Source organism: Epinephelus moara, chromosome 22 (genome assembly GCF_006386435.1).
Source record: "Epinephelus moara isolate mb chromosome 22, YSFRI_EMoa_1.0, whole genome shotgun sequence".
NCBI lineage: Eukaryota > Metazoa > Chordata > Actinopteri > Perciformes > Serranidae > Epinephelus > Epinephelus moara.
This window is the reverse complement of record NC_065527.1, coordinates 42,190,362-42,216,587: the sequence shown is the minus strand read 5'-3', so window position 1 is coordinate 42,216,587 and position 26,226 is coordinate 42,190,362. Positions and strand designations below refer to the sequence as shown.

The following is a 26,226-nucleotide window of genomic DNA, read 5'->3' as shown; positions in this document are numbered from 1 at the left end:
GTATATAATACTAATGGTCTTCCAAGTGTGTGGGTCATTACTGCTGCTGTAACAGATCTGGCATTAGGTGTATCATGTATCATTATTTCCAGCACCCATGCACGCACACCCACTTCTAATAAGATTAAATAGAAGAGGATGTCCAGAAAGATGAGAGAAAGTGTCGGTGATTAAACCAGTGCGGATGGAACATTACTGTAGTTAGCATGTCAGGGGTGTAGCAGCCTCTAATATCTTCTACACTGCAGAAAGCTGTGACAACACTTTCCAGCACATAACAGAACATTTCTCAAGGTAACAGATGGAGGAACAAGCTACAAGTTGGAGGGAAATGAGAAATAAGAGATAACCTTTAACTAGAGAATCAGAGCTTGTTTGCTACTACAGGAAACAATGAGATTATTAAAGATATGTCTGTGTATGTATGTTTCCAGTCATTCGGTGCGCGGTCTCATCATGTGTTTACAGTAATTATTACCAGTATAAACGATTAGGAAAAACTCTGTGCAGATATTCATTTCCTCTCCCTCCCTATCTCTTCATGTATCTTTCATTATTTTTAATGTCCTCTTTGTGTCTCCTCACCCTGACTCACTCCTCATTACAGGACTCACACATCAAATTAGCCACACTTCAGTGGAAATACAAACAGACACCTCAGGCAATCCAAACCCAACACACACACACACATTCATCACACTCATGTAGTCGTGCACAGCTTCCAATCACAATACAAGTGGGGGGTCCAAAATATCCGTCTGCAACCTCCTGACACACACACTCACACGTAATACAAACAAGAGGGAGGTTGTCGTGACCCTGGTCTTAAGGTCCCGCAGTAACATTTTACTCCCACTGTGCTGTAGAACATCAAACAGTTGGAGAAAAACATCTTTTACTCCAGATAAACATGCATCATGAGATTACAGTCAAAGCAGTTTTTAAAACATCTTTTATCAGTTAATTTGTGTAATAAAAAACCAAGCAGATGACAGAGCATGAGAGTCCCTCTAGATCACAGGTTTCCAGCCTGGGGGTCTTGACTATGGGTCGCCAAAGCTTGGCGGGAGTTGCAAGGCCTTCTTGATTTTAAGGGGTTTAAGAAAGCTTTTTTGAAACTATACAGTAGGCTTATATCTCAGCATGTCATTCATTTCTGTAAGTAAAACATCACTCTCTGCTAACTAGCCTCATCCTGCATTAAAAAGTAATCTATTAAAACAACCAAAGAGCTAGGAGAACAATTGCCAAGTGTCAGAAAGAAGAAAAGACTCGAATTGGTCAAAGAAGAAGCCTATTACACACATATGACTGTTACCAATAAAAAACAAATTCATACAAATCACTGATTTCACACAAACTTGCAGTTATTACCTTCATTATTGGGGTAAAGTGTACAGTTTATCAGTTGTTCTGTACTCTTATTGTTATGCACTGAATATAATATTTAATATCCATACAATATGTCACTTTGTCAGAGGTCGTCATTTTACTCAACAATAGACAAAGGGGTCCCACAGTGGAAAATGACAAGGTAGGACACACCTGTTAATGTGTGAAACCTTTATGTCCCCGCCTAGTGGTGGACAGTGGGAATAACAGTAAACTCTGACTGTAAAAACTTTCTTTTCTTTAAGTTTTTCCATTTGTATGTTGTCTTTTCATTCTTATCATCTCATGATGTGTATTAATAGTAATTTTAATAACAATAAAAGTAGTAAAATGTGTGTGTATGTGTATTAAAGTGTGTCTGTTAAAAAAGAAAGAATGCTGACTGACAGAATACTGAGTCATCTCTGTCTGTCTGTCACTCACACTGTTTTCTTTCTGCAGTGTGTGTCCTCCTCTTTGTGTATACACATGCATGTAGATGTGTGTGTGTGTGTGTGTGTGTGTGTGTATGTGTGTGTGTGTGTGTGTGTGCTGCTGTCATGCAGAGTCCAGCTGCACGATGAATGTGCTCTCTGAGCCAAAAGGACACTCAGTTCTCAACACATCAGCATGATGACCAACGCCTCAGCAGCAGAACCCCGCACTACGCCTTCTGACCTCAGCTTTAGAATAAGAAACTCCCCAAACATCAAGCACTAATGCTTTACATCCCATCTCTGACGCTCAATCTCACCATCCTCCACGTTGCTGGGAGCACAGCTAATCTACAAAACAGCCGCAACATCAAACAATGCGATCTGATTATCAACGGCTGCATTTTTGTTTCATAAAGCAGCTCAGTGCCCTGAATAAGCAGGAATGAACAGGGGATTGAGTGACATTATTGTAAAATGTGTGTGACTTGGATTAGTGTGTTATGTGGCGGCACAAATTTTAAATAAGATTCTTAGTGAAGCCTGACCTTTAGCCTACAACTGCAAACTCAATTACAGTTTAAGATGCGGACGTAAACATTAAAAAGCGTCTCAGAATAATTTGTGTGTGGAATACATGGTTGATCCAGGAATGTGGATAATTAGTGTGACTTCTGCAAATCCAATAAAATCATGTAAACAAAGTCACTGGTGTTTGCAGCGGGCTCATTAAAGCTGAAAGGAATACAGTATGTTCAGTCTGTGAACTATATCATGACTGTACATATACAACCCGAGGCACGAGTGTCTCATTTAGATAAACAGGATTTCATCCATTGACTTTAACTGTTTTGGTTCATCGTTTCATTCATAATAACTCTAAATGTAATTTAGATTATATACCTATGATCAGGTTAGATTTAATTTAGTTTATATACCTATCTCTTACAAAAAAAAAGTTGGAAGGATTTGTTTCTTTGCTCCAAATGACCTCAGTCTTGTAAGAAAGTAAAAGCGTTGTTGTATGTTACTGTGAACATAATCTGTATGTGCACTTCAGGATAAAACAGCATCCACACAGATACCCAAATATTTATATGAGGAAACTTGTTCAATCTGTGTGTTATGGGCAGTAACTGGTGGACAATATGAGTTCACTAAGAGACCAAAAATTATTTAGTGGTTCTTCTTCAGATTAATAATAAGTGAATTGCTCTCACATCATTCCACCAGGTTGTCCGTACAATACTAATGAATACTAGGATCATCTTCAGTGCATAACAAAGACAGCTAGGCTGTGGGGTTTGTGGAGATGTAGGCAGGGAAGGTCTAATGCATTATGGGAGGTGTAGGATCCAGTGTGTTTTGGACTTGATCCATACTAGGGACCAAACATCAGGGTATGTCGGCCTCTGCTGCATCCATTTTGACCGTTCTATTTTGAACATGACTCACAAGTTCCCAAACTTTATAGAAGTGCAATAATAAATCAGCAGGTGCCACAAAAAGTTCAGATGTAGGTTTTCACACACCACTGCTTTGTACATCCCAAAACTTTTAAATTTGTTGGCTGTTCCAATAAATTCTTACACAAAATTGACTTAAAGGTCCAGTGTGTAGGATTTAGAGGAATACTGGCAGCAATGGAATATAATATAATAACTATGTTTCCTCTAGTTAATAAAAAATAAATAAATAATGAAAATAAGAATCATTGTGTTTTTGTTACCTAAGAATGAGTTGTTTGCTTCTACATACAAAGCGGGTCCTTGTCTACAAAGATCGCCACATTGCACCACCATGTTTCTACAGTAGCCCAGAACAGACAAATCGAACACTGGCTCTAGATAGGGCCATTCACGTTTTTGTGTCAGCCACCATAGTTAGCAGCCACTTCGTGACAAGAGTGTCAGATAAACAGATTTTTTTAAAGAGGAAACAGCTTTCTTAAAGGGATAGTGCACCCAAAAATGAAAATTCAGCCATTATCTACTCACCCATATGCCGAGGGAGGCTCAGGTGAAGTTTTAGAGTCCTCACAACACTTGCGGAGATCCCAGGGGAGAGTGGGTAGCAACACAACTCCACTTAATGCAGGCTGACGGGGCCCCAGATTCAAACGTCCAAAAACACATAATTGAAACCACAAAATATCTTCAAACGTCCAAAAACACATAATTGAAACCACAAAATATCTCCATACTACCTCATCTGTAGTGATCCAAGTCTCCTGAAGCCCCGACATAAAAAGTTGCTTGGAAAAACGTCTTTTGAACTCTGTTTTTAGCCTCATTGTAGCCTGTAGCTCTAACTGCCTCTCTGTGCACTGCGCTCACGTGTGTGAACTTCACCTGAGCCTCCCTCGGCATATGGGTGAGTAGATAATGGCTGAATTTTCATTTTTGGGTGCACTATCCCTTTAAGTGTTTTTACCAGTTTAAATCACCTGGTCCTATTTGATTGGGAGAGGAAGAGAATTTGGGGGTAATTCCATTCCTGCTAAAAAACTCCTGAACATCGGGATCAGAAAGAAGGTGAGCTCACATTTGCAGTGCTGGGCAAGCGAATAGTCTCCAGCCAGTCAAACAGCATTGAAGAAACACTGATTTGTAATGTCAAACTGTTTTGTTCAGTGTTTCAATCGCCTGGTCCGTTTGTTTTGGTGAGAAGGGGACCTCTGCAGATAATTAGCTTCCTGTAAAACCCCCTGAACAACACTGAATGAATTCTAACAGGGAGAAGTTTCAGCTGGTTGCAATCTGCAATCCTCACCATTAGATGCCACTAAATCCCCCTCAATCTTACGCACTGAACCTTTAAAACTGAAGGTTTGGAGCTTAAATAACACACCTCTCTTTGTCCCAGTTTAACTTCTTCTCGCTCTTTTTTCAAACTTTCCCTCAAGGTCTCTTTCTCTGTGTCTCTCCCTCAGTTTGTCTCTTTCATGGTCTCTCATTCTGTCTCTTCCTCTTTTTGCCTTTCAGTATAAATTCCTCACTCTTTCTGCACGTCAAATGCCTTTCCTAAAGGGGAACTAGGCCCATTTTTGAAATTCATGTTTGTTTTTCCTAGGGTCTAAGACAGTCCAGAAGTATTAGTGAACATCAACAACTGTCTCCCAGTTCCAACAACTAGAGTGCCTAACAGCTCCAGACTTTATTCTTGATGACATCACAAGCTTGAGTCGCACTTCTCTGGTTTCTGGCTTTGACAGAGATAGCTCATGTTCACAAATACTGTTTGAACTTTCCTAGGCCGTAGAAATAACCTACTAGAGCTCTTAATTAAGGTGACGTTGGCCTTAAATCTGTCTTTTCAACTCATCTCATCTTCTTCCTTTTTAACTCCCTTTTTCTCTGTGTCTGTTTTGATCTCTTTCAGCCTTAGCTGCAGGTTCCCTCCATTGGCAGTCAACAGATTTCTCTTTTCAGTCTTTATATCCTTTCAGTTTTCAGTGATTCTCTGGTTCAATCTTCATCCCTCTTTCTCTTTCTCTTTCTGTTTTATGACCTCACTCACCCCTCGTCCTCAGTTTAAAGTCAGCATTTCTTTCCTCCTCTTCTTTGAACCTTGCCCTCTCTCTCCTCCACTCCCTCCATCTCCCCATTACCTCCTCCCCCTCTCTTTCTCCAACTCCATTTTTTTCCTCCTCTCTTCATTACCTTTTACTCGATCATTCACTCCTCTTTCTCTTTGCTCTCACAAACCTCTTTTCTCTCCTTCCAAATTAAAATTCTGACACTCTCTCTCTCTTTCACTATTTGTTTTGCCCTCCTTTTATATTCAGTGTCAGTCTCTCTCACCCCCGCCGCCATTGCTTCTCCTTGCCTTTTATAACCATGGAAACAGAGGAGACCACATTGCCATGGCAACAGGGGAAACAGCCTAAGCTTTGGGAGCCGAGGCTTCCTTTCAGCTGCCTGTAGAGAAAGAAATGTGGAAGCAGGAGCAGCAGGCGGGACAGCGGACGCCTAAGTTACATGCAGGCACAGACGTCGGGGTCCTGATGTTCATGTGCATGAATTATCACTGCTGCATGACACACACACATGCATGCACACAGACAGAGACAGATATGGTGCCTAACACACACCTTCTTTTGTGTCATCTTGAGTTTTCTTCTTGTTTTGCTGTGAAAATCATCATTAAAATATATTTGCGGCCTTTTAAAATAATATAATATCCCAATTTTCAGCCTAAATCTTTTAGTTTTACCACTCCCTTTGTGCTCAAACTAAACCAGACAAAATATATACACACAGAGATCCAGATATCCAGTCTAGAGTCTAAAACACTCGACAGATGTGTTCCATGCAACATTTTTACCTACAGACCTTTACAGAGATAAATATGTCTCAATACTGGTGACAAATGTGCGTTTCATGATCCACAAATTAAAACAAGGTTTACAAATGCCTATGACAATTTGTGAATACTAGCCACAAAAATTTTGAACCAATTTGTATAAATGTAAAACATTTTTACACATAAATACATTCTACATATATTAACAACTTCAGGTTTTTTACACTAATAAACAAAGCAATCAATTTAGGTCAAAGATAGTGTAGCTGACGTTAAGAAACATCAAAATATAAAGTTTAACGTATCTGCAACATAATAATGTACAAATGAAACGTATCTGTGGTTTGCAATTGTGGCTACATTTACAACCAACATTTTTTCTGGCTACGCACTGAAAAGCCAGGCAACCAAACTGTCCGACTAACACTTAAACGCAGCATGCATTTGTGGAGCAGAGGCTGAGAAGTGGAGTCTCAGAACTCCACAAGCATGTTATCCAATATGTCACACACATTCAACAATAAATCACTGCGAACAAACTCACATATGTTTGACATTTATATGCACATGAAGCTTCAAAAGCAAATGTTATTAGATTACTGAAGTTGAAATTGGAAATGCACATTGATATTTAAACAAGCTTGGTTGAGTGTGTTTGTCAACTTGTTACATTTTGTCACACATATTAATAAATCATGTTTTTATTTGTCATGAAACACAAATTTGTCACTAGTATTGACACCAATTTCTTCCCATACATCTCACTCTCACTTTAATTTGTATTTCAAGTTATTACATCCCCCAAACTGTCATTCATACAAACAGAAAAACCAGCAGCTGTTGGGAGGTTTCATTGACATTCATGCTCGGCAGGCAGGCAGAGCCCGTCCAGAGAGGCTGAATAACAGAGTCCAGTCAGGACAGCAGCGTCTCTCTTTATGCTCTCCAGTGTGAATTCAAAACTCATCTGCTCACAAAGCTCCTCATGTTTGCTCTCTCTCCCTCCATTACTTCTGCCTCGACCTTATTCTGTCTTGTAGGAAAACAAATTTTCCCTCTTCTCATGTTAATTTCTCTAATAAAATCAATGTTCCAGGCAGAAGAGAAATACCTTTAACACATATTTTCTGTGTTCTCTGTCTCTGTGATGCCTTGTAATCTAATCAATAAACAATCTTTGGCTACTTTAACACTCTGGACTTTAAGCCATGCAGCTCACTGGTACAAGCAGCCTAATGAATTCATATTTCCACATTCCAGCCTTTCCCTGAATGGAAATTGAGGTCAATGTAAACGCATACTCCATATTATGTAAAATGTAATATCATCACAATAGCCTTCATGCCTGAGTGAGCACTGGTCACGCCTGGGAAACACTGGATGTTACCAGTCGAATCACTCTGCGAGCTTACAGAGCAAATTTGGAAGCATCAGTGTTACAGAGAGAGATGCCTGCTTTATTTTGCTGGTTTAATGTTAATATACTCTTGCAACCTCATGTTTCACTTACAGTGAATCCATTTCTTAGCATTTATGTAGAGCTTGAACTAACTTCTAAATAACAGCTGATCTCAAACAAATCACTCGTTTAAAAGAATAGGTCCATATTTGGGAAATATGCTTATATTTATCAAGAGTCCACTAAATATGAAGCTGGTGCCATCAGCTGGTTAGTTTATCTTAGCATTAAGACCGGAAGCAGGGGGGAAACAGCTAGCCATGCCAACTCACTGTTCTGTGCCAAGAAATATTCTGGCAGAAAACCCCTCATAAAAACCACAACTGTCACTTTTACTCTTTAGTTTTCGAACGGATTAAACAAAGAAGATAAAACATGTCTCATCTTTAAGGGCGTTTGCATGTCTGCACAGGCCTCACGTTCATTCTATGTATGATTTGCAGTGACACAGGCGTAGATTTTGGGAGTGACACAGGGCACATGTCTCCCTCAGTATTTAGAACAAGTGCATTTGTCCTCCCAACAAAAACATGTAAGTAGCGGAGGACTTTTATTTGGACCAACTGCTAGAATGCAACTCATAAAGGCAGCAATGCCTCCAGTAAAAGTAGGTGATGACAGTATGCAACCTCAAAAGCAATGGTTGCAATCTGCCAAAACATGGAAAAAGGAGAAACAACTATATACAGCAGGAAGTATGACATTTCCACCACAACTGATGCAGAAAAGACGCAAACTGGGGCATTAAAAATGCACCAAAATGCAGAAAATTAAGAATCTGACGCTCAAAATCTCATGGGGGAGGACCCCAAGTCCAGCCCCTTTCACACATGCACTGCAAACATGAAATTGTCTCGACATTACCAGAAGGAGCTGTATGTGAAAACGCAAATGTCCAAATCAGTTGGATCGGACATTAAACAGACTTTATCCTGCCAACTCCTCTGTGAAAAGTCTGTCTAATGTCTGAGTGAGCCCATGTGTGAATAGAGCAGGTAACTGGCCATAGAATTTACAATGAATGTGAAGCCATGTTGAGGGCTTGGACAAAACCAGAAGAAACTAAACACCCAAGGGTAAAGAAGAACTTCTATCGGTAAGTGACGAAGCTGAACTCATCAAACAACTTAAAGGAACGGCAAGAGACTCAGTTGTTTATGACCAAATGACAAACCGGCTACAGAACCACAGTGTGACCTGTGTCAGGTCCTGCCTCCTGCACGCTCTACCCAGGTGCCACCCCTTGCCTAACCAAACTGAGTATGTCCATTAGGTGAGAATCTCCTGTTGTGTGCTACAAGTTTGAAAGAGAAACTCCAGATGATGTCCAGACTTGATTCTTCAAACATTCTTCAACAATTTTAAATGGGTTAAACTGGCCTTGGAAAAAAGTGGCTTCAGATCCAGTTCCTCCTTTAACCTTCTTTGGTTTAAAAACACTTCAGAGTAAGACACTGAGTGCAACTTGTTAAATATTAAGTTAAGAATAGATTTGTACAAGGAGGCACCACTTGTTACATTTCCCATTTCTAATTTTGGGAGGACATGATTCATAATGAGACAGACTCATTAGTATTGGCTCTACAAATCAGCAGCTTTCAGAAAGCAGATTTCACACTGCAGAATATTGGCAGTGTCAGCAAGGTGCCGTCTGTGTTTAAACCCCTGGGTAGTTTGTGACGGCGCCAACATCAGCGCGGCCGCTACCTGCTGCCGCCACAACCGAATGATCTCCACACAAACAAGTCTGAATCGCTGACTCAGCACAAAGGTGCTGCCAGGAAAACTCCCTGTGTAATAGTCTGTTTTAATGTAATTGTACATACTAATTCTTAAATGATTTTTTTCTCTTCACTCTTTCAGAGTTGTCCTTTATTACTGTATGTGTTCAACTCTCACACACACTCTCACACACAAACTCTTGGCCCAAACTCCTACACAGCTGTGAATTTCCACTACATGTGGCATGCTCATCCAACAGACATTAAAAAAAGAGGAGTGGAAAAGTTAAGCTTTGCCTCACAGAGTGTTCATTAAAAACATGTCATGTGAGATTGTTTACCTTCTCACATCTGCCAGCAGCCACGACAGAAAACTACACATACATTCTCATCCTTCACTGGCTGTAAATAAAAAACAAACTGTAAATTTTCTTTTAGGAATTATAGTTTAAAAAGATGTTTCTTTTTCATCTTGTCTGCTTAGACAGACCAACGCAATGAAAAAAAGATGACCACAGGACATTAAAGTGACGCCAACCGTCTTTATCCAGTGTGATAACTGGTTCCACATCCCTGCTCAGATCTGGTTGCAATTAGTCGCTCTCATGTAAACAGCAGAGAGCCGTCACATGTTGGTGTCAGAGAAAAAGAGTTAAGGGCTAGTACGTTAGTTTGCAGATATTTTCAGCATTTGTTGAAGTGATTTGTTAACAAGCAAAAGGTTTATTTCAGCTGCCGTAGCTGAGGAAAGTCAATTTACAACATGTTTACAGGTTTTGTTGGATGTTTTAAAGGAACAGTTTGTAAGAGTTAGGCGGATTTAGTGACATCTAGTGGTGAGAACTGCAGATTGCAACCAGCTGAAACTTCTCCTGGTTAGAATTCCATCAGTGTTCATTGTTCAGGAGGTTTTTACTGGGAGCCAAATTATCTGCAGAGGTCTCTTACTCTACAAAACAAATTGACGAGGTGATTTAAACCAGCAAAAACACTGAATAAAGCAGTTTCACATTACGAATCATTGTTTCTCCTACGCTGTTTGGCACGTCATAGATGGGCCGCTAGCCAAGCATCTGCTAATGTGTGTTCACCTTTTTTCTGATCCAGACGTTCTGGAGGTGGAAATGCAAATCGCCCCACCTAAAGCAGGTGTTCGGCTTGTCCATTCTGGCTTACTGTCAAAACATGGTGGTGTGACATGGCAATCTCGGTAGACGAGGACCTGCTCCCTATGTAGATATTAACAGCTCATTCTAAGTTAACGAAAACACAGTGATTCTTACTTCCAGGTGATTATACAAGAATACAAACTTATTATATTCCAGTTCTGCCAATAGATCCCAATAAATCCTACACACTGTACCTTTGAATCTTGCCTCAGTAGGTCAAGCTGTTATCAAAAAATAATATGAAAAGTTGTAGCAGTGAGTGATATTACGGGTATTACATTTTATTTTTGGTGTTATCATTAGGTAGCTTTTTCAAACTTTGATTATTTTAAGTTAGATTTCTTCTGTAAGTGATCAGCTTAGTTTTCACAATACACAACTGTGTGTGTGCATGTGACAAACACTCCCAGTCCCAGAAATACACAAACATATTTTTATATGCACTCTCCTTCACAAACTCTCCTCACTTGCTCTCGTCTTCTCTTGAACACACATTTTCACAGTTCAGACAAACACTGTCATTTTTTCTTGTGTCAACATGTAACATCTAGTTTTGATAATCAGGGGTTCAAGCCCAAAGGGCCGAAACTCTTTTGTTTTTGTGCTCATTTATTATTTTTCCTCAGAAATGTTTTTGCAAATTCCCATGAGATGGTACACTGTAGAGACATGACATTTTCACCAGTGTTTGGAAGTTGTGTGCTAATGCTGCTCAGAAAAGAAGCCCAAACAGCCAAATGTGGGCGCTAGCATTAAAGGTCAACTTTGAACAACAGTATCTCTGACACTGTGAGTCGGACTGACTCAAAATTTTGTACACAAATCCAATTCGGTGTGCCCTGCAAAAAACAACTACAACAACAACAAAAATCTACAAGATCCTGACAAGATTTTCCACCACTTTGAATTGTTTCTGAAAAACACATTTTCGACATTTTCCTCCTAAACTGAAGGTCCGATTTTCCCAAAAGTGGATCTGGACCTGCGTTTTGAAAAGTTTGACCAGTTAACTTCAACAAGGGTGTGGCTCAGCACATAAATAGATCTAACTCCATAACCATGAGGCCAATCAACATGAAACTTACAGGATATGTTCTCATAACTACCTGTAACATACCCAAGTCTCATTGAAATTGACCTCTAGGGAATACTACAAATGCAAAAAAAAAGGGCGTGGCATAACACAAATCAGACAACAAATAAGAAATTGATTGTCTGATCATTACAAAACTCACAGGATATGTTTCATAACAATGTGGAACCATGTATGTAAAATTATTTTGAAATTGCACAACAGGGGGTGCCACCAGCTCCAAACAAGAGCATTGGCCTTGCACAAAATTTGACCATAAATCATTGACAGTTTGTCCAAATGAAGTTATTGAAGCATGTCCCTAAAATGTTTCTGCAATTGACAGTGGGCGACAGTGTTGTGAAGAAGAGCGTGGCCCTCTAGAGATTTGGTCACACATGAATGAGCGTCTGTTCAATCATCATAAAACCTGTTACTTATCTTTAATGTAGGTGTTCATTAACTGTCAAAGGTCTTTATCAATCACAGCTTTCAACTTCTAACAGCCCATGTTGGCTTGAACCCTGTAAATGCCATTTGCAGCTACATTTTCACTTTCACTCTGCATGGAACACCTTGCTTGCATGGAAAAATAACGTCATTGCATCCTCACAGCAACATATTTTTTCTCCATACAACCTGACACACAGTCAAACCAGTTCTTCGCACTAAAATTCTGCAGTGAAAATTGCATATGTTAAATTAAAAAATGAAGTCCAGTAGCTGCAGCTCTGTTGCAGCACCTGACATCATGCCTCCAAATCTGATGATGAGACTCAACTGACAGTCGTCTTAAATCAAGTAGCTGATTGTAAATCCAGAAAAACCTCACACAGGTTTCTCTTGTAACGGATACAAAAGCTTAGAAAAAAATCAGTGCTGTAGGTCTGGAAGCATCTTCCAACTGGGATCGTTTCCAGTGCAGGAAATACATCTTTCTTCACATACGTACACCATGACGGCAGTAACATGCACACACAAACCCCCTGCACCCTGTCCTGACCTACATGCTGTTTCCACATCTATAAAGTAGGCTTTTACTGTCTCGCCTTCGCCTCCCTACTCCAACACCCCAACCCCCATCACCTCCCAAGCAACTGGCATTTATAATGTCAGTGCTGCCAGTTTGTAACAGTTTATTTCTCACATAAAAAAGGCTAAAAAACATGTCAGCACAATGAAAAAAAAAATTCTTACAACACTCTAGCGATGCATGATATTGAATTCTTCGTCAACAAGCAATTATTTCCATGGATGCTTCAGCTGATACAGATCATCAAATACATGTAGTGAAGAAAAAGAGTACAATATTTGTCTCTGAAATCTAGTTCAGTATAAGTATAAAGTAGCATAAAATAGAAGTACTCAAGTGCAAGTACCTCAAAATTACACTTAAGTACAGTACTTATGTAAATGTACTTAGTTACTTTCTGCCACTGGTAAGAGGCATAGCTATATGCTGATGGAGGCTGCAGACATCCGTCCACTAACCTGCATTTATGTGATAAAAGCCTCCAACGGTAAATAATCAGCAGATGATGTGAGCGGAGAAAAATGCCATAGATGATAAGAGGCGCAGCACTTTTACATCAAGCTGGAAGTCTTCCCTCCACTAAAAGAAGGAAAGCTGTTAGACAGCTCCCAGTGTCTCATTACGCAAGCAGGGGAACCCTGGCTCCTCCAGAGAACTCAGTAACCTACATTTCTCCTCCATCTTCTGTTACAGCGAGTAAGAGAGGAGAGCCAAGACTGAGAGGGAGGGAGGACAGTCGTCCATGTGGCAGCACAGTCAGGGACGTGGTAGCTGATAAAACATGTCTGACCTTCAGCTTTGACGTCTAGGCGGAAGGATACAGATAATAAACCCAACTCAGGGTTAAACTCTCTTCTCTCTTTACATGACAGCCATAACACAACAACCAACATGTTCATAACACAGATCTCATGTTTCAGTGATCAGGATGTGAGCCCTGAAGGTGCTGAGAAGAAGCACTTGAAAAATCTTAATGTCAGTGATGATCACATTTAAAGGAACAGTTCACCCCAAAATTAGAAATACATATGTTTCCTCTTACCTGTAGTGCTATTTATCAGTCTAGATAGTTTTGGTGTGAATTGCTGAGTGTTGGAGATATCGCCTTGAGAGATGTCTGCCTTCTCTTCAATATAATGGAACTGGATGGCACTCAGCTTGTGGTGCGATTTTGGGGGTGAACTGTCCCTAACACTTTGAGAAGCATACTGTAGATATTTTCATCTAAAGTATAAATGTGAGATATCACAACCAGATTTTCCTAATGTCTGTGTGACATTCACTGACCGTGTATTTTTCAGGAGACAGGGCTTTTTCCAAGTAGGTGGACCTTTAATCAAAGCCAGGAGGAAGCCCCACAGTTATGTACAAGAAGCCAAGAAAATGTCAGCATGCAAATGAGAATGAACATATGCTGTAGCTATGACTCAAAACAAGATGAACTGTTTTCGCCAAGACGTCTAATGATAAAAAAGACAAATCAGTCAGTTTTCGTACATCTGGGCGACTGTAATTCTTTAAGTTAGCTCACCACAAGCACAGGTACCATTCCTCTTCGGTAAGTCTCACACGACCCATTTGCAGTAAGCAGCAAGTCATCTATAAATGCCAGGCAGTCGAGATGCAACATCTCTGCAGCCTGAACTTTAATGTTTTGTACTGTATGTGTGCTACTGGACAAAAAGTGGTGCAGTGGATTAAAATTCTGTCTTTGATGATTCTTCTCTGATTTCACAGATCAGTGAAGCCCCATTAACACTTTTACTGTGAGTTCGGAGTCAGTGAACACAAAACGTTCTTTCCTCTTTATGAGAGAAGTTGAACAGACGGTACTTTTCTAGGCTCCTGTCAGTTTTCATCTCCCATCAGACTTGGTTTTAGTTTAAATTCGCTGATGCATTGCATAGTCACTATTTTCCACTGCTCACTCTTACAGCAACATCCTGCTGCACATTCAAACTCTTACACACAGTCTCCACCAGAAGCTTTCCACAACAGCTGCAGTCTTCCATCTCTTTCCACTGAGCTGCTCCATTCAACAGATGCAGGTTCAGTGTCTTTGCTCAAAGGCACACCGACAGCATCTTTAAGACAGTGAGTGTGAGATTGTTTCCCTTACCTGCAACACGAACCACTGCCCTCTCTGCCGGGTCCAGCACTGAGTCCTGGCTCTTCCTCTTCCTCCTCTCATGTTTGGACAGGTTCCAAGGCAACGTGTCTCCGGGCGGCCCCACAGGTCCTGATGGGCATGGGGACAACGACCCCCCTGAACGCTCGCTACGGAATGATGGCTCGCTGACACAGGAGCGCTCACTTAGAGTATCATCGTCTGACGACTCCATCTCACTTTAGGGCTGCAGGGAGGAGAGGGTGAGGGAGACGAAGAGAAGGAGAGGAAGTAAGGAGGGATAGAGGGAGGAGAGAGGGATGTATAGCAGTGGGGGGAGGGAAATGAAAGAAGGTCAGAAGAATGGAGGAGGAGAGAAGAATTGTAGGGAAAGAGAGGAGAAGGAGCTTTAGTCAGAGTGGAGACGCTGTATAATTCATTGCTGGCGTACAGAGTGATCACACAGGGGGCATGAATGATGCAAAGTTCCAACATCACAGCACAACAGAAATAATGCAGTGATCAGGAGGAGAGAAACAACTGGGTTAAGTTAGTCATCATGTCTAGACGCCTGTTAAAGAGTTTAGGAGACTGCAGACCTACAGTGACAGCTGCAGAGCTCCGAGGAAGACATGAGAGAGGAAGAGAGCACATGACAGCAGAGATGGTGATACTGATTACTGAGGAGTGCTCAGAGGGCCAGAGGCGGGTGGAGGAACTTCAGTTTAACAAAAAGAAACCTTAGCCTGAGCATACTTTTATATTATTGATACTCCTGATGTCCATGGTCAATTTAAATTTCAATTTAATTGAAATTTTATTTTAAAATGCTAAACTAAACTACACCTGCCTAACATCAGCATGTTAGCACTTAGCTGAGAGCACTGCTTTGCCTCTCACAAGATTGTAAACACATTTTATTAAAGGGGAACTACGCCTATTTTCAAATTTCAGACATGTATTTCCCATAGAGACAGAGCGCAATGCATCCCACTCTGAAAACCACGCTCATCGTATGGGAAAACTATCAGCATCCCATTATGCAGCCAATAGCTGAAATAATAACAAAATGCTTGTAGATTGCTAAAAACTTTACATATCAGTGTGTCAAAGGATAATTTGAGCACCTTATTTCAACCAGAGAGGAAAGATACATTCAGTACGTTTACATGCAGCCACGACGAGTCCTCATGTGTGAGCAAGCCCACGAGCAAGTCGCCCCCTCGTCTGTGACTGGATATCTGGCATGCTAGAAAACTGGAGAAGTGTGACACTACTGACAAAGAGCACACACGTCGCCAGGTATGAACACTCAAAAGATTACGATAGTCTCGGCAACGCAAAATCAGGGTGAAAATCGTGTAATGTGAACTAGGCTTTAGTCCGACTGAAATTGGACTGTCCGTAGCTCGACTAACACACCTAGATAATGCGATTGAAAATCAAATTATTGCTACATGTATCCACTTAGTCCGACTGGACTACATATTGTTGGTCTATCTCGGTGTCTCATCTCCTTATCTTGGTTTACTTGGAGAAATAATCCCACTGAGTGCCCAGTAGTGACATACTTTAATATTTACTATATTTAATATAACAGTTTGATCAAATCACCAGGTAGGACCATCATTTAAGATAACAGAGATCAAAACCAGGCATTACATAGCTCAGTTAGCTTCAACCTGTCTGGCCAAGCAAAATGCTCGCTGCACATGTAAAGTTAGGCTACTGAGTGTCAGGATCCCACAGTTCCCCATATTTTCCTGATGATGCCTCACATCTTATTGCTGAAAAGCTCCATTATTTTGGTTCGGCAGCTTGTAACAATATAGTTATGGGTTATTTACCATGTTTGTAGTGTACCCCACCACAACCACAGCTTTTAGGCATATTTGTGTTGTTTTCTAGTAGACGTAAATGACAAGGAGACACATTCACACAATACAAAGTCAGTGGAGGGCAATGAATTGTTTTTCACTCCGAGGGGGGCGAGACTTACATGTGTTCTGTCTCTATGGTCAAAGACAGTCCATAAATATCAATCAATATGAACAACTCTCCCAAATGAAAACAAACAAACAAAAGCACCCAGGGGAACGTTCTGATTATATGGGTACATTTTCTGTTTCATGACTGAGAACACTACAGCAAAATAAAGCTCATTTGGGAATAATCTTAGGCCACAAAATCAGGCTCCCATTCATTGTCAATGGAGCAGCTCTAGACTGCAAAATGTTGTTATAGTTGTATTACGTTATCTTGTCTTCAACAAGACAAGAGATGAGTAAGTTAGCTCAGCTGCACAGAAATCACTGAGGTCTGGACACATTATGTTCATCTTGGAGCTGATTTATTGATGATATGGATGATACCAGCTGCGATGAAGGAAACGCAGCTCTGTGCTTGGGTGGAGGAATGAAAAAGGGAGTGCATTTCTTTACTGTCACTATTCAACAGACTTGGCTGAGACAAGGAGCGAAGAGAGAGGGAGAGGGAGAGAGAGATGAGATTTCAAAGCTCATCTAGTGTTTCTATTTTTAAAGAAAAGTCAATAAGCTGGGAAGACAGGAGAGTTTTTTCTCTTTCAGTCTTTGCCCTTTCCTTCTCATCTCCTTCTTTCTCTCCCTTTGCTTCTCCGTTGAATTCAACACCTATTTATTTTAATGAACACAAATGAGTGATACGCTGTAAGCATACACACTAGACAGAAGCATGTGTGTGTGTGTGTGTGTGTGTGTGTGTGTGTGTGTGTGCGCGCAGGCTCTGGGGACCTGACGCTCTGATCTGTCTGTCACAACCTCGAAAAATCTATACCTGTCCTGAGAGAATGAATTGGCCGTTACTGGCTCTCAGATTGCAGCTCCACAGGGAGTCGCAGGTTAGTGAGCATCTGCATGTGTTGCTCCTGTCATGAGTTTGAATCCTGCTAACAGACTTTTTTTTGCAGATCCTACGATTTATTTTAATCTCCGCTGTGTATTGAGCTATATGCTAATTTCTTAAAAAGTAGATTGTTCTAGGACTCACACTGTAAAATCATCTACCTATTTTATCCAATAATATAGGTTTTATGTTTGACTTTTTAATCAGTGGTGGAAGAAGTAGTCATGTATTTTACAATAGAAAATGTATCAGTACAGCTCTGTAAAAATACTCTGTTACAAGTAAAGCTTACATTCAAGATTTCACTTAAAGGAGCTCTATATGACATTCAGAGTGTATCTATGATTCAGAGGTTGTCCACATACGGCTCTCAACATGGATGTGGCTAAGGCGGTGGCTAGCAGCTAACGGTGCTAACAGCGCAAACAGCACTAACAATGGCAACAGTGCTGACAGAGCTAACAGTGTTAACCAGAGGGGAACTACAGGGTGGGTGCTACGCTTCCATGCTGATGGTCTCCTGATATCAGCAGTAACCGTCGTATGAGCAACATGCAGAGCAGCATGTGTGGGATACACACAAGCACTAACATGCACGTGAGGCCGGATCATTTACCATAATACACAACAGAGAAGCTCAGATTGCAACACACACAGAGGTAGCATGATTTCATTCTCTGCTCAGGACGCCATTACTCCACTATATCTTTACATAACAAATAGTGGTTTGCTGCTATATTAATGCTCTGATTGTCGAACACAGAACCTCTAAGTAAAAGTACAAAAGTATTAACAGAAAAAAGCACTTAAGATATTTAAAGTAAAAGTACTTGTTGGGCACAAAGGTCCCTTACAGAGAGTTATATATCATATCATTGGAGTATTATCATTGATACTTTAACTCGCTAGCAACATTTTAATGTTACAGCTGGTGGAGGTGGAGCAAATTGTAGCCACTTCATAAACTGTTGGAAAATTTAATCTACAGCACAATATCGTATTTTATAAATGTATCATTCCAAATGAAAATTAGATTTAGTAGAGCTGACATATGAAGTGGCATAAAACTGAAATACTCAAGTAAAGTAAAAGTACCTCAAAACTGTGCTTACGTGCAGTACTTGAGTTATGAACTTAGCTGCTTTCCACCACTGTTTTAACTTTTCTATAAACTGTGCCTGAAACTGTGTAAGCTAATATCGAGTCTGCTTTCATTTTATTTCAAAGTTACGTTGTCGTTCTAAGATTAGGCAATGCAGACTTTTCCAATCAATCTGTAATTATGACTGCAACAATAACATAATTTTGATGTTTTTTTTTAATGGAAAGTATAAGACATACAATGTGTTGCATTACACAATTCAGTATGTTTAAAGAATCCTCTAATTTGTTTTTAAATCACGGGAAAGATTTGACCCAATACTATTAGCTTCTACATAAAAAAGTATACAGTCAAGTATATATGCAAAAGTATATAATCAAAAATCTGAAACTCTACAGCATAATATTAAAAAATGGTTAGCAGTAATGTGTACATAATTTGTAATTAAGGAGCAAAAACTTTAAAAACAACACAAAAAATCCAACATTCAAATCACTGAGACAACAATTTCAACTGCACCTTATCGAATCTCTTTTTTTACAGCAACATTTTGTCTTGTCACTCTCAGTAAACCAAGCACGCACAAGACCAGGACCCTGAAACTGAAGCAACTAATTCAGGATTACAGCAGGATAAAAGTTAGAAGTTTGAATCCAAATTATACAAAACCATGTGCCATGAGAATACAAGAGTATACAGTGTTATCTAGCAAGAAATCCTGGATAATCTATTATTTTTATACATTAACTGATACATTTTCAGGTGTTTCCTCAAACTAGATCCAAGGTCTTTCAAAATAAAAGTCCACAAAGTCACCAGTGATCTGGTTCGCTTCACAATTCTTTCACTAACAGTTAATTAACGGTCACTCTGGCTCCTGAGAAACTCAACAAACAACCATCTTAACCCCTAAAACTGTGAGCCCTTTACAGACTGACTGACTCCTGCTAGCTGCCAAAGAGCAGATCTGTCTCTATTCACTGCGAGGCTGCAGCAGACTCAACTGTGGAGCAACCTGAGTGTTGGTCACAGGGTGGGAATGTTTCTGTGTACGATGTGTGAGTCCTACACAACGGCAGGGATTTCCATCTGGACTAGTCCTGCCAAAAATCCTCCTCCTCCTCCTCCTCCCGCTGCTGGCCCCTGGCTAGACCACTGGCAAAGCCCTACTTCCTGAATCCCCGTCTCCACAGCAACGCTGCTAGGAAGAGGTTAAAGCCTTCCCAAAATTCTCTGCGGTTCGCTGGTGTACAAGTCTGTGTGTCTCTGTGCTGGTGTTGGTTTGTGTGTCTGTGTGTGTAAAGTCAGTTTCCCTGCTGCTTGCTGACAGTGAGTCAGTGCCACTGCAACTAGAGGTTTTATAAATAGAGCCAGAATGGAGGCTTCAAAAGCCACACCATGTCATTACAGCTCTGTGAGGAGAAAAGGAGATCTTTGAGGGAGAAGAAGAAACTACCAGCAGAAACACTGCAGGAGCAGAGTGAGACAGAGTGAGATCACTTCCTGCCTGATGAGACCCTCACTGAGGCATTTTAACTCACAGTGACAAACATGCACTCAGATGTACAGTGACTTTACTCACAGCTTCTTATTAGGACTACAAGTACTGAGTATTTTCATTAATGATTATTTTCTAGTCTTTTTCATTGATTTCTAGTCAATAAAATCATATAATAAACCATCACCAGGCTCATGGCGTCATCCCGCTGGCTGAAGACTTTTCATCTTCCCTGACTTTGACTTTGTACCATTTTATGTCTTTGATTCTCATTGTCTTTTACTTGCATGATTTTTTTTTTCATTTTCATGGTTATGAACATGACAATAAATAACTTGAAACTTGAAAAATGCTATTCACAAGTTTCCTGGTCCCCTAGTTTTAGTCATTTTTTTATTGAAAGTGACTCATGGGAGATTATGTGTATCTGTTAAATAATTGTTATATAATAGCCTAATGATAATTGTTTAAGCTTTTTAAAAAATCCATTGAAGAAAATGTCCATTGAAGGGGACTTACTCAAATTGCAGGCTTTGTCTGATAAGACGTTTAAAACCCAAAGATATCCAGTTTATTATCATAGCAAAAAATACATAAATAAATACATGAATAAAACACAACTAAGATGAGTAAATTATTGTATATAATAAGCTGAAACAGTTGAATTCAATTGAATTTACTTGAGAAAGTGCAGGCAAAACTGTGCTTCTGTTGATTGACTAATTGATAAATGGACAATTTTTTGGTAGATTGATCATTTCCTTTTTACTCTTTCACCCAGACATATAACAGACAGATCTGTAGTTTATAAACTGACAAAGAAAAAGTTCTCAAATCACCTGGAGTCAGCCTTTTTTATTATACTGGCCGAGCAGCTATTTTCATTTTCAGTCAGTCTATCAATTGTGTATTCGACTAATTGTTTAATCTACAAAATTCCATTAAAGCTCCCAGAGTCCAAAGTGACATCTCTATATTGCTTATTTTGTGTGGCACAAAGTCCGAAATTAGAAAATATTCCATTTACAAGAAAACAGATAGAAAATGCAGAAAAGCAGCAAATCCTTGACATTACAGGAGGTAGACCCAGTGAGTATTTGACATTTTTGCTCAATGTATTACTTGAATGTAAATCAGTTATTTCAACTGATTAACCAGCTAATATATTATCACTAACAGTGACTAACATACTAAATAACTGTCTTATATTCAGTACACAAAAATACATGTATGCAAGCAAGCTTGAACCAAAGTATTACATACACATACACATACATTTGCACACACACTCCTCCTTTTCCTGTGACATCATGCAGTGCAGAGACGCTGGATGCTTGACTGGCCTGATTTATAACACACAACCAGGATTTACATGCACATGGTTTGTTCCCACAGCTTAGTCTGAGCCGTGTCTGTGTGTTTGTATATGTGTGTGTGAAAGACGAAAGAGAGCAGGAGTGACATGAAACAGAGAGGGGGAGACTCTGACAGAGATGTAAAGCTAGCAACAGATTAAGAAGGAGAGAAAAGGGAAGAGGAGAAAAGAAAAATAAGGTCAGAGAGAGAAAACCAGACGTTTGCAGAGTAACGGTCGTAACTGCCGGTGCATGTCTTTGTGTCATTCCAGAGCTGTAAGAGCTGCTAATGGGAGTTTAACCGACATTAACGCTCAACAGACAGACAATAATTCTGCCTAACAAATAACATAGATCTGCCTGTGCAGAAAAAAAAATCTGATCTACACATGTGATTTACAGTTTGCATGCAGAGCTGCACAGCCAGTGTTATGTTGACTTCAGCCAGCTGTTTGGCTGTAGCTAGGCCACTGACCTCCTGGCTCTAGCTCCATATTTAATCGCACAGACGTGTGAGTTGACATCGATCTTCTCATCAAACTCTCGGCAAGAAATGAATGTATTTCCTGAAATCACAAACTTTTCCTTTAGGGATCAAAGATGAGGGCTGGCAGGTGCTGCTGGTCCTAATCTTCCAACTTTAAATGAGTAGTCTGGTTAATTATTTAACTGTTATTTGAATTAATTAAAACATGCTTCGTCACTTTCTTACAAAGGGTTCAATAAAAAGATCAGGATCACTCTCAGCATCAAGTACAGCATCAGAGTTATTAGCCAAGCCTATCACTGGAAACAGCTGGAGACAGCTAGCTAATGTAACTCCTTGTAAAAACCATGACTCATTTTTATTTGTGTAGGCCACAGATTAAACACACACGATACAATATAGTAAGCTTTAGAGGTGTCTTCAAGTCTTAATGCTAAGCTAAGCTAAGCTAAGCTAAGCATATCACCTCCATACTTATGCTGCCTTCACATCATATTGTTTAAACTGTAATCGCAAGCAGCCGATAGCATTGACGACAGTGACAATAAATCCCACTGAGTGCAAAGAACTACAGGGAAGTGTCAAGAAACCACAAAGCCCCCTTCACTGTTACACCTTAATAAAATCCAATTCTAACACGTTTAAAATCCATTCAGCTCTTGAAAAAGGACCTAAATGTGTATAACATGTGTTTAATCTTGTTATTAGCACAGACTAGCGAGAATAAATGTTGGCATTGTAGAATTCTGCAAAACACGGATAAGTTACATTTGCAGGTTATTATACACCGATCAGCCAAAACATTAAAACCACTGACAGATGACGTGAACAACCTTGATCATCTTGTTACAATGTAATGTTTTGCCACCAGACATGGTGCATTGTCTTGCTGGGAGGGGGGGGCACTGCCATCGACAAGTGCCATTGCCATAAGGGGGTTTACTTGGTCTGCAACGGTGTTCGGGTGGGTAGAGCACATCAGGTAGCATTTACATGAATGCCAGGACCCAAGGTTTCCCGATGGAATATTGCACTATAACAAGATGATCAATGTTATTCACTTCACCTGCCAGTGGTTTTAATGTTTTGGCTGATCGGTGTATAGTGTATGTTAAAACTTGGTTAATGTGTGGTTAGGTTTAGGCACAAAAAAACACTTGATTATGGTTAGAAAAAGATAATGTTTTAGCTTTAAAATGCCCACTTCTGGTGGTATAATCCCAGCAAGAAACATTGCGATGTCTCAGTAAAAAGCAATCACTTTTAGTGGCACTATCCTGGCAGGAAATGCAGCAATGTCTTGCAAAAAACAACTCTTTTTGGTGGCACTATCCCGGCAAGGCACACAATAATGTCTCTGCAAAAAAACAACCACTTTTCCAGGAACTATCATGACAAGAAACGAACCAATGTCTCAGTAAAAAACAACTGCTTTTCCTGGTACTATACCTGGTGGACAGCTGTTGGACACTAAAAAACACCCATGTTTGGTACCTAAAAAGATGTTGAAGTCACAGCAATGACTCAGTAAAAGAGGCCAGCATTCTCTTCTGTCGATTTGGCAATGGTGAGAGTGGTCGAACTCTTGCCAAGAAAGCAAATATTTCCCAAAATACCAAACTAGTCCTTTAAATACATATACAGCATATGTCTTTGGCTTTGACACCTGATCTTCCTCTGAACCTTGTAACATTTTCCTGGGTCAAATGTATTGATCTTGCACTTATAAATGAAATACTTAAAGCACACGTGTTGCATCAGTTATTAAAAGTGCAGATAGTAAGTAAGTAGAGTTATGAGGATGAATGACGCAGCCCACAGTCATGATGAGTAACACACTGACTGACTGGGTAAATGAATGGCTAGACTCTGCTCCCCCACGCACACACACACACACACACACACACACACACACATACATTTATACACACACATAGCATATATAAACACATAAACATACGCACAGACTGGACTGGCTTGCCAACAATACTGTAGCTTACTACTCAGCAAGACTGGACAGAGAGAGAGTAATTAAAGTGAGAGTGAAGCAGAGGAATTGAAACAGAAAGAAGAGTGTGCACATACAGCAGGATAACAAGAGAGAGACATAAAAAGAGAAAAGTGCACAATGGGGTCACTGGTTCTGCCGTCTTACACACACTGATCAATATTTACAGCTCCAGGACGTCACTGATAGCATCATAGAAACCTAAGGACATCATAAACACTGTGGTGGCAAGAAATCTCTCCCTCTTCTTCTCTCTGTCTCTATTTTTTCTTCTTTCGCTCATGTTAAGATGCAGCGTGCATACCAAAAAGCTGCTGGGAGAGCAAACCAACAGAGACTGCCGGCTAGACAGACAGACAGGGGAGGATGGAGCTGCCAGTCAAGCATTTCACAAAGAGAAGACGGACGATTTCAGTGTGATAGAAATGGTGCTGAAATGTATAATGAATTAGTCCAGTTATTCAAGACAGATCTGATGGATGACAAGATAATTAACAGGGAAAAGAAAGACAAATACATATTTCTGGGGGTTTTTTTTGGCAGAATCTAGATATAACATCTAATAAGAAAAAAATGACTCTCGTGACTGGTCACGATTTACATCCACACTGAGGACATAACAAGTAGACATTGCCTCATTCAAAGGGACACGAGCCTAAAAGGTTGGGAACCACTTGATTCGTTTCTAGAGAGATATTAACTGATGACAATTTTGTTGATCAATTTAAGTCAAAAATGCCAAACATTTGCTGGCCTCAGTGTTTCAGATATGAGGACTTCCTGCATATCTCTGTTTAGGATCACTGTACACTGTGTATATTTGGATTCTGGGCTGTCTGACACCCAAACAAGGAATTTAGAAATGTCACTTTGGGCTGTAAGACCTTTATTGTCCATATAACCCAGTGTTGTAGTACTCAAGATTGGTCTTGGTCTCCAGATCCATTTTAAAAGGTCTTGGTTTTGTCTCAGAATCAACCACATTTTTACTCGGCCTTGCCTTGCTCTCAGACAAAGAGGACTCTGGATTTTATCTCAATACCCGTCAAGACCAATACTAAACTACACTAAACTAAACTAAACTACCTGTGCGAAAAATGTTGAATAAAGATGGTTTAATTGATTTCAGCTCCTTAGTGTATGTATTTGTCTGTTCATAGAAAACAAAGGACAATTCCCACATGAAAGGCAATGCCTTTTGATTGTTCTATCAAGACATTTTTATGGTACACTCAGACATACACACATACATACAGTATGCATGCAAAGAGGTAAATAAAGAGGAATGTTAGTTTTAAGGAGTGCCTATGGTTTACACGTCCACATTTTATTGTAAGTGTGTCATGCAGTATGGGACTCGAACTGGTCTGGTCTTGGTCTTGACTTGGTCTCAACCAGTCAAGTCTTGGTCTTGTCTCGATATCGATACACTCTGATCTTGGTCATGACTTGGTCTCAACCAGTCAAGTCTTGGTCTTGTCTCGATATCGATACACTCTGGTCTTGGCCATGACTTGGTCTCAGTTTAGGTGGTCTTGACTACAACACTGGTATAGTCTTTCACTTTCTAAAGTCGCATTTTTCTCATTTTTTGGCACAGTGCCTTGCTTAAACATTTTTAAAAAAAAACTGGTTAATTTCATTATAAATGTAGTATACTTTGATTTTAGACTTTAAGGCTGACTTTAGACTTTAATAGGTGAATCAGAGATAATCAGTAATGAAGACAATCATTAGTTAAATAAAGAAAAAAGAGATATCCATTGCAGTTATGTGTCTCTAGTGACGAATGCCAGTCGTGTGAAAAAACAGATTTGATTATTAAACCAAAATCCTCTAATTCAAAGCCCTCAGATAAAATCAAATTACAACCATGCAACTGCAGTATGTCTCTGCATCAGAGACATACTGGTGCTTTCCAACACTATAACATGCAGTAGTAAGGGGGTGTGTCTACGGCCGGTGCAGAGGAAGAAATGGGTGGAAGAAACCAACTGAATTATATAATTTCGCCTGAATACAATGGATTGAATTATAAATAGGTGGCTTTGTGTCTTACAGATCTGACCGAGAAGACGAGTAGCCTGTATGTTGAAGGTCCAACATAAGGCTGGAGGGAGATGCACGTTTGACCATCTGGTACAAAGCGGCAGGAGGGGAGCCTGAATCTTGATTCCCCCCCCCCCCCCCCCCCCCCCCCCCCCCCCCCCCCCCCCCCCCCC

General features: G+C 40.1%; 1 protein-coding gene across 5 annotated transcripts in view; it reads right to left on the bottom strand.

The window, feature by feature from the left end:
* Positions 1-26,226, bottom strand: part of macf1a (microtubule actin crosslinking factor 1a) — a 266,838-nt gene that overhangs the window by 239,187 nt on the left and 1,425 nt on the right. For all 5 annotated transcript variants that reach the window (XM_050034872.1, XM_050034874.1, XM_050034883.1 and 2 more), the window contains exon 2: positions 14,684-14,918. In XM_050034872.1, coding sequence (XP_049890829.1) covers positions 14,684-14,906 — 223 coding nt within the window. In that variant the 5' untranslated portion in view covers positions 14,907-14,918. The remainder of the gene's footprint in view (positions 1-14,683; positions 14,919-26,226) is intronic.